Here is a 10,159-nt window from a genome sequence, read left to right as displayed (position 1 = left end):
CTTGGCAGTTAGCAACAATTTTAGAGAAAAGACCAAAAGGTAATTCCTTTGGTCCTCACGGCAATTTTCCTTATGATCATTCCTTGGGTTTGGAGGTTTTTGCGGCCAAAACCAGATCAGCAATTTCAATATTGTGGACATTAAACTATCACACAATGAGAAGCCCAACGCACGTCATATTCATGGATTGGGCACCTTATATACGAATGATTTGCAGAAATTTCTGGTGCTTCCTCCTGGATATGTACCTGAGGACATGTGACTCCGAATTTGTTATTGCTCTTCTCGTGATAAATTTCAAAAACAAGTTAGGGCATGTTTGTTAACCATCCAAATAGTGTCTAATTCTGATTTTTTGTTCCCTCGAGCAGTTTGGGAACAGAATCATGTTTGGTAAAAATTTATTCTCAGGAACAAATTTTTATTTGTTCCCGGAAGTAGATTTAGAACAGAATTAAAAAAAAAAATTTCTTATTCTCGAGAATAAATCTAAGAATCAAGATCATATTTCTCTTCTTCTTCTCTTTTCTTCTTCTTCTCTACTCCTGCGGTTGCCGTCCGCCGCCGTTCGTTGCCCACCGCAACCAGTCACCGACAACCGGTCCGGCGAGCTCGCTGGAAGCTCGCTGGAGGCAAGATCTCGCCAGATCTGGCAAGGCCGAGCCTCACCGGTGGCCAGGCAAGCCTTGCCTAGCCCCAACGAGGCCAACTTGACCACCGGCAAGGCTTGGCCAATGAGGGCCGGCAACGCTCCGGTAGGGTCGCCAACCCTCGTCTAGCCAATTGTTGGACCAGTGACCAATCACTTAAAGAAGAAGAATAGGAGAGAGAAAGGAAAAAAAGAAGAAGAAAAAAGTAAAATAATTATTTAAAAATTAAAAGAAATTAATTTAGAACATAATCAATGAACATGGTATCAAACGTAATTCTATTCCAAAATCAAAAATTTTGGATAGTTATCAAACGGTTTAAAATACTTAGAAATTATTCTTGAGAACAGAATAAAAAATAATCATTTTTCTAATCAGAATTTATTTTCAGGAACGGAATCGTTACCAAACGTACCTTTAACTTATCCTATCAAGGACCCGTCTTCTTTCTCCTATATTTTGTGGTGCGCATGTCAATATATGGCAATAGACATATGTTTCAAAACAAGTACGTTAGCTAGTTTCATAAAACTCTTCAATCTTTGTCGCGATCTAAATTTCAAGTGCACCACCTACTAAATTTTAAACTTAGCACGGGCTCTCCCCTCCCAAGCTCATACTAATTTGCGATAAGTCAATTAGATACCTAAGTAAAATAATAGGAAAATCATTTTACTTCTAGTGATAATTGAAGATGAAACCCCAATGGCTCCTCTCTGGGAGCAAATTCGAATTTATTTTGCTCTGGAATTTTGTTGTTTTGACTTGAAACTTGAACCTGGCCTAATAGGAGCTTCTTTTTTCTACGTGGCCAGTGGGGTTTACTCTCTCTAATCTTATAGTAATTGCTGGCATTTCCCATTATATATAGAATGCTCATGCCACGGTGGAACTATTTTGATAATCTGTTGTCCAAATGATCTTTATGGTTCGTTTATCGACCAATGTATAAGGAGAATACTACCCTTTTATTATATTGACTTTCTCAGTTTACCTTAGGAAAAATTATATAAATGGTTCATGAATTTGACCCAATACGTAATAGGAGTGTGCATGATTCGGGCGGGCGGTTCCTGACCTAGAACCGGGAACCACCCGCTAAGGACCAATTCCGAAAAATTGGAACCGGGATCCACCCGTTTGTTGCATGGATCTACCCGGGAACCAAACCGCCGGTCTGGTCCGATTCCCGGGTGGATCCATGGAACCGATCTTGATGCGGAATAATTTTAGTTTTCAACATAAAACAGTTGGGTCTATGAGTTGGGAAGGAGGGGAGGAAGTCTATGATCAAGTTTTCAACATAGAATGGTCGCGAAAAATTTTCCACGGCTATAGCGGGTGGCGACCGACGTGAGGGGGCGAACAGTAGCGGCGGAGGAGCAGCGGTGGCGGCATTGACGCTCGGGGAGGAATCGAAATGGCGATAGGATTAGGAGGAACCGAGTAGACAAATAGAGAGAGAACCGAAGATGAAGGGAGTGAGGAGATGAGATCCAATCTAGGGTTTCTTTTAGTAATTTTTTTTTTAATATTAAAAAGTTCCACGGTCTAGGTGGGCGAATCCACCCATGGAACCGGGAACCGGACCAGTACCCATCGGTTCCGAAAAATTGGAACTAGGAACCGGATTGGTTCCCTCAAGAACCACCGGTTCCAAGCGATTCCGGTCCGGTTCCGGGCTGTCCGGGCGGTTCCCGGGTATTTTACACACCCCTAATAAGTAATGTAATTCCTGAACTTTAGTTGAATATCCAATGTGGTTCATGAACTTTTGATTTGTTCAGCCTTGAACTTTTGTTACATATTCAATTTATTCCCTGAATTATATGAAAATGTTCAATGTTCATGTTTAATAGAAGGACAACATTGAACATTTTCATATAATCGGGACTAAATTGAACAAATATCAAAAGTTCGAGGATGAATAAATTGAAAGTTCATAGACAGCATTGCATATTAAGCCAAAATTCATAAATCATTATTATCCATTTATCTTTTGTCATCCCTCCATAAACGTTTCTAAGGACTCTACAAGATTGGCCTGTTTCCTTGTGGGAAAATTGTCCAAAAAGTCCTAAACCTATTGCACTCTTGTCAATTCAATCCTAAACATTTTAACTTTGCCAATTCAATCCTAAACTTTTTCTTTTTGGCTGATTCAATCCATCTTACCAAAATTAGCCGGAAAATGTTGACGTGGATGCCGGTGGTGTCACGTTGGACGGGGCGTTGACATGGACAATTTTTAGTAATATTTTAATATTTTTGAATTTTTATTATTTTTTTCTATTTTTCCTTCTTTTTCTTTCTTTTCTTTTTGGCTTTTTCTTTACTTTCCCAATGGTTGGCCACGGCCACAACCCGCCGGCTGGCCTTGCCCGCCACAGGCGAGGCCCAGCCGAGCAAGGAGGAGCCCCGGTGAGGGGAGCCCTCGCCAGGTACAACCTAGCAAGGATCGCTTGGGCGAGGCCGACCCTCACCTAGGCCAAGGCGGCCTCGCCAGCGATGCTCGGGCAACGGCAACGCCGAGTGAGGCCACCCTGGCCTGGGCGAGGGCCAACCTCACCGAGATTTGGCGAGGAGCCCTCGGCGGGGTTCGCCCTCGCCCAAACCAAATCTAGCGAGGCCGGCCCTCGCCCCTGGCCGGCGGGGCGTGGACAATCAGGAAGATGACGACGGTCCTTCCACCCTACTAACGTTGTCAATTTCCGGCGGCGAGTCGAGCGAGTCGGGGACAAGGCGGGAGGACTCGAGCAGAAGAGATGGAGGGACGACAAGGGCGAGGCAAGAGGACCCAAGTAGAAGAGATGGAGGGACAAAGACGACGGCAGTGGCAACGCCGACGACGACGACATGGTTCGGACCTGAGTTCACGACGGCCGATGGCTAGCCACCGGAAAAGGAAAGAAAAAAAGCCAAAAAGAAAATAGAAAAAATAATAATAATAATTCAAAAAATATTAAAATATTATTAAAAATTATTCACGTCAGCGCCGGCGGTCCAACATGGCACCATGACATCTATGTTAGCATTTTTCAGCCAAAATTAGCCGAATGGACTGAATTGGCCAAAGGTGCAAAGGTTTTGGACAATTTTCCCGTTTCCTTGTTGATGGCTGGCCTGTGGCATTAGGTATCGTGATCCCCTCCACTCTGTACAGGGCAATTATTAATGCACAATCAGCAATGCACGAGAAAAAACCTAGAGTCTTTTTTGGTCCCTTTTTCTCGAAGAAACTAATGATCTAGCTAAGTTGAATAATGTTGAAAGGCTTAGCGACTCCTCTTGCCGAATCCGGATGGTTCTTCGTCTTTCAAGTACTTTCTTCTTTTTTTCTCCACTCTTTCTGCTGATGGTTTTAACTTTTGCCTAGTAAGTACATCAGTCCTTGACTTCACTCCTTCAAACAATTACGCCAGGTCTAGAAAACATCGGGCTAATGTTTTAAGTCATGCTGATTTCCCTCTTCGGATTTCCATCGAAGGCATCCTGATCTTGGACACTTGAAGTTTCTCCGATGACATATGCCTTCAATACAAGCCACCTGCGATCGGCATCAGTCTATCCAGATCCTTGGTCGACGTATCAGTAGGATTGTGGTAGTTAGTTCAAGTCCAATAACGAAGGAAAGTTCGCCCTTTTTTTTTTTCAAGGTCACATGGGAAAGCTTGCTGAGCATGTAATATTTGGGCCCGAATAATAAAATAAAGGACCTAGTGGTTGGGCAAAGCAATTAGAGGCCCAACTCAACCCCTTCTCAGCCCAAGTAAATGTCAATAATTCTTCTTCTCCTGCAGAAGCCATCGTGAGAAAAGAAGAAAACAAAGAGTGTGAGCACAGAGAAACCGAGAAGGGGAGAAAGAAGAGAGAAGAAAGAGGTTGCTGGCCATATATCGGGTTAGCAAATTTTAGGGTTTTATAGTACATCGAAAGAGCTTTCTTTTGTTGATAAGCTGGCTTGAGTCGGGCTTCGGTATAAAGAGATATGACTTTACCAAATTTGTTGTGTGGGCTGCCTTGGTTCGGTGCACAATAGTAAGTGGTCTACTTTGGGCGAGCTTTTTGTTGGCTCACAAAGTCGTTTGTCACCGAATAGGCTTATTTAGTTGAGTTTATTCTGTATTCTCAAGTAAGTAGTGCTTATCTTTTTTTATAATTTTATGAATCCGTGTCTCGAAAATGATAAGACTTAGATGTGTTATGAGTAATGGAAAAATCATTACATGATTTCGTATTTCCTTGAAAATGAAAAGTGGTATCTGGAGCATTATTGTTGCACAAAACAGCATTGTGTCGTTTACAAACTTTTGATTTTCTGAGATGGCAAAATATGCATTGAAATAGCTTGAGCTCATTATTTATGAATAGTTGATAAATGCTTTATGAAAATTCTTGTGAAAGCTTATAAATTCTCCTTTATGAACCCAGTTTATTTATTGTACATGATAAATCGAAATGTGAAACGTTATATGTTTAAATTAATGAACCTGATTTATGACATTATGGATTTGATTTGTAAATCATCGGATGATGAGTTAGTAATTTTATGCTCGTTGTTGCTATGTTTAGGAGCCATTGAGATGTTAAGTACACATGTTGTTTTATGAACATATTAAGGTAGAGAGATAGCTCGGAAATTTTGACATGCTTTATCACAAGGCGTTTAAGCATGATCATAATTTGATAGTAAATGCTAAATTAATCAATGGATTGAATCACTGATTTTTGCTTTAATATTGTTGATCCAATGCATAGTTTATAAGTGTATAAAACACATTTTGACGTTTATGGTTATTATATATGAGATTAAGATAAATGAATTTCTTGTATTGATTTGTAAACATGCATGATGGAAGATCAATCTATTTGGAAGAGATTTGTACTTACTCACACCACTTCCCTCAAATCTCTTTTCGGGTTCTTCAACTAATGGTAAATAGGACGACAACGCTATATGCCGGAAACTTTTGACATTAGAGTCTGAATGTGAGTTAAAATAATTGTATGCATCTAAGATGATATTTGCCGGGTCTAATTGTTAGTTTGAAGATGCATATATTCTTTTTGGTGGATTTTGAAACTCTGAAACTGTAATCAGATTACTGATCTGTCATGCATACATACATATATATCACCATGGGAGAGAAAATTTGTATGTACTGCCTTCTAATCATGAGTCACAATACCCAATTTTGGCAGCCTTGTCAAGAAAATGTTCAAATGAAGTCGAATCTCGCCAGCAGCTCTTTAGTAACTGAATAGAAGAAACACCAGAAACATTCCAGACAAGTCTTATTTTGGAAGCGTCACATTATTCGGGTAAACGTAACCATAGTCTCTGTTTTTCCGATTGTAATGATCAAACATATTCACATGATAACTAAAGATCCACATTCGCTGCAAATCTGTCCTGTCGAAGAGCATCTGAATCCTGAGGAAAACGTGCGTGCAATGCCTCCTCTCACCTGGCGCTTTGGTTAACTTCTCCCCTCCTGGAACAGCAAAAAGAAATCCCGTTAGCAATTGCCATTATCACATGCAAAAGTCACGAAAACAACGAATTTTCTACTTGACACTGTGCTAACCAAGCAGGGACAAATCAATCTCATCTCACAATGATATTCGTAGACAAAGCAGTTGTCGTCAAATTAATTCCCTTCAACAGAAACAAAACTCACTTAGGAAGTTATTTGATAAGGATGCATCTCATAGGTGATCCTTCTGCACCAAGCAATCTTAAAGGCAGACAATGGACTGTATATACTCCTACGGGGACATCTTCGAGCTTCAAGCCCTCAACAAGTATAATTTCCTGCAGCATTACGTAATGTCAGTTTCTTGAGCCGAAAGCTTCATATGAGAATGCAATGATGCGAAATCCAGGCAAAATTACAAACACTAATGTAGGTCTGTGACATTAATTCAGAGATGAAGCATGGCCATTCTAAACTTTTTAGGGAAAATTTTTACACACGTCAGATCATTTTCTTACCCGGCTTTCAAGGAAGACAAGATGGGATGGAATGGCATCGTCATATGCAGCAACTGACAGGTAATCAATTCCTGCATTTTATAGCACAGAATGCGTCACGCAAGAGTGTATCCCGATCTAAGACATTTAACAATCTACAAGTTGAAGAACGGGAAAGAAAATAGATGATCACGTTGCACAATTTTTCAAGGGGTAGGTTAGGGAAATAAAAGAACCTGCAGCAGTGCTCAAAGCCTGATAGCAACATATGCTTGAGCATTTTCATACACATGCACTTCTTTAAAAATCAACCGAATATCATGTGTTCGTGTTGACAGTTATCACAGAACCATACCGCAACTCATGTCGTCAGGAAGAAAATCAAACAAGATGAAAGAATATGCATTTTTTGTCATGCCTAAGAGAAATATCTTTATCTTGTAGTGAAGCTGCGAGAGAGAAGATAGCTGCGCAACAGAGATCATAACATGGTTTGTGGGTAATGATTAGAAACCAGCATGAAGTAAACTACAAAGCAGTAATACTTGGGAAAAAAGGTGAAGATAAGATGATAATGAAGCAAACAACCATGAAAAAGAACAATCACTAAAATAGGTTTAGAATACTAGAGAGGGACGAATCCTACCAACAAGTTTAATGTCGGTGTTCTCTACCAACCATTTTGCTCCATCTCTCATGAATCCCACATAGCTAGTGTCAAATGCTTTTTTGTACATCAGCCGTCTGAGAACGAAAAAGAGCATGGATCAAACTCGTCCCTCCAATCATAGCATTTTCTAATGCCATGGTACATTAAAATACCCAGCCAGTGCTCTAATAGCACATGCATGGGCAACACAATTTACAAAAATATGGAAACACCACATTAGATCAGCTGACCATGAACCAAAGAAAGATGCCTAGGAACAGAAGTTCACCTGTCAGTATTTAGTGTTCTAAACAACACCCGTCTCACACCCTTGGGAATATGTAAAGACTCCATTACTTCAGCTGCAGGAAGTTGTTTATGTCATTCTTACAGAACCGGTGGGGCATATCACTATGTTTTAATCTCAAAAGTTGTCATATCAAACGCCGGCTGAACGCTGCAACTATGTAAAACTATCAATAGCCCCATTGAGGACAAATGATGCAAAAGCCATTGCTTATTGTTAGGAGCCAACACAGTTTCACTTCATTGTTATCTAACTCAGATTTTGCATGAATTAAGACAAAATCCGTGACCCAGGTATCCAATGCTAAACTCAAATGACATTAAAGCAGTTAAGCACAATAAGATGCTCATACGATCATATTATTCCAAATATTTCATACTGAATCCAAATTTAAACGTTTTTCCAAATAATCATTTGGAGTGACCCTTCAATTATTTGAAGAACGGTTATTTCTATCCACGAAACCAAAATTCCACGTATAAAGATAAGGTCACTTACGTCAAGTGGCATCGAAGGATAGAAAAACCATTAGAGTAAATCTGCAGGGATGATATTTGCCTTTTACAATTTGTACAGAATAAAATAAAACCAATAAGCACAGCACAAGTAACCAAACAAACTGAATTGGTCCTCCAAATATGCTGTTTGCACTAATACCCGAACAGAGAAACTTTGCGGGAGAAGCATGTCAAGACTATGTTGACAACTTAGCATGCATAACAGTTAAGTGATCAGCATACTGCAAGAAACTCAACTGAGGGACATACCTGTGAGATTCTTATCCCTCGGAACATCAACCAACAAAGCTGGACCTACAGAACGAGAAACAAACACTAAAATTTTACAAGACGGAAAGCATAGCATAGCACTACCTCAATGAAGATGAGTATTTAACACAAATGAACAGAAAAAAAGGAACTAAACTAATGGAAAAGCTCAGGATAAGGAAAATAAGAATGGAGAGACCCTTAAATCAACTTGAATTACCTTCAATATGTCTCTACATCCTACTCCACCATAAGAACCGGTCTACTCTAATTAACAAGACTTGCCTATTCAATTAAGCATCTAAATCCTGGCCGCAGAAACCAACTATTTGAAGTTAACAAACATTGATTGACAAGTGAGATTCATGAGGCTCTGAAGTTCAAAAGACAAAGGTCAGCTCAAACTATTTCTCGACAAAGAACAATTTTGAGGATGCTTAAGGCTGTAGTCAGCAGAACCAAGCAATCATCAACTCCGGAAGCCAGAAATGAAAAAAAAAAAAACGACTCCTTCCAAAACCTACTGATACCCATAGAAGGAATTAAACCCACCATCAAAAACCAACACAAAAGCACCCAAATTTACCATTGAGGACTGCCAAATCAAGTGTGTCCACATCAAAACCAGCATCGAAGTAATGATCAAAGACGTGACCCGGAGCATCCACGTGAGTCCCCGTGTGCACGGGCAACTTCATCTCCGAGCCATTCGCCAGAGACCCATTCTTCATACTCGCCGCGAGCCGCAGAAACTGACCCAACCCATCTTCCGATTCCCACGACGGCATGTCGCTAGTGAGCCTATGGCTGATGTCGAAGATCCTCCCGCCATCATAAACTTCTCGACGGATGGGCTTCAGCTCCTCACCACCGTCGGACACCGAGCAGTCGCCGACGCTGGCGATGGTCGGGTAGGCCTCGAGGGCCGCGGCGACGGCGAGGGCGGCGGCGGCGGCGGCGATGAGGAGGAGAGCGAGGAGAAGCGGGGAGAGAGCGTTCATGGCGACTCGCAGTGTCGAGAGAGAAGTCTGTGATGGTGGACCGACAAGAATCAGAAGGTCAAAAAAGGAGAGCTTTTTCACTACGAACTAATACAACTTTTAGGGAAAGAAAGGGGGAGATCGAAGTCAAAAGATGCAGAGCATGCTGAAACGCTAATGTCGTCACCCTGCGTATGCATTGACTTCATAAGAGTTTCGTGACTGCAATTGCATGGAATAGAGGCTGAGACAGAGACTTGCCAACAAATCCTGCACCGAATTCCTTGGCTCTCCATCAGAGCTACTTCAATAAGTATTGGGATGATTCAGCATTTTCGAAGGATAACAAGTCCCACGAGGATCACTTGTCTTTCTTGATCATGAAATCAAACTTTCCTGGTCTTATGGTGTTTATGTAATACCTGTCAAATCAATCTCCAAATTGACTCACTATAGTAGCCAACCCCTATTCCCAGTGGGAAATTTAGAGCAATTCTTCTCTCTTTTATCCTAGCAGCCAATCGTTATTCCCTTTGGACCAGACTCCAATTCTCAAGTACAAAACGGACTCGTCTTTCTACAAACTTCCTGAGTCTTGAACGAGGCCAACACAATGACCAGCAGAAACCGTTGCTTCCTCTTTTTACTGCTACTATTGAGCTTTTATGCTCTGACGGCAGCCTCCCGATGCCTATCCTTCTGTTCCCGGCCTCGACTCTGAGGGCTGCTCCGTTCCCACTTGGGAAAAGAATAAGAATCGATTCTCAATGCAAGTGTATTGCAATTGAAGGATCGTTGACATCACGCATAGGATCCCGCCTGACTTACCCTC

The 10,159-nt window shown here is 41.2% G+C and overlaps 1 protein-coding gene across 1 annotated transcript; it reads right to left on the bottom strand.

Annotated features, from left to right (window-relative positions):
* Nucleotides 1–5,868: 5,868 nt before the first annotated feature.
* Nucleotides 5,869–9,459, bottom strand: LOC120285847 (cyclase-like protein 2). The gene is made up of 7 exons (XM_010058947.3): nucleotides 8,934–9,459; nucleotides 8,348–8,392; nucleotides 7,563–7,635; nucleotides 7,271–7,368; nucleotides 6,646–6,716; nucleotides 6,332–6,465; nucleotides 5,869–6,145 (listed from the first exon to the last, which is right to left on the bottom strand). The coding sequence occupies exons 1-6, from the start codon at nucleotides 9,346–9,348 to the stop codon at nucleotides 6,340–6,342; spliced, it is 828 nt and encodes a 275-aa protein (XP_010057249.2). The 5' UTR covers nucleotides 9,349–9,459; the 3' UTR covers nucleotides 5,869–6,145; nucleotides 6,332–6,339.
* Nucleotides 9,460–10,159: the final 700 nt, after the last annotated feature.

The sequence above is a fragment of the Eucalyptus grandis genome, chromosome 9 (assembly GCF_016545825.1).
Source record: "Eucalyptus grandis isolate ANBG69807.140 chromosome 9, ASM1654582v1, whole genome shotgun sequence".
In the NCBI taxonomy this organism is placed as follows: domain Eukaryota; kingdom Viridiplantae; phylum Streptophyta; class Magnoliopsida; order Myrtales; family Myrtaceae; genus Eucalyptus; species Eucalyptus grandis.
This window is presented reverse-complemented; position numbering and strand designations above follow the sequence as displayed.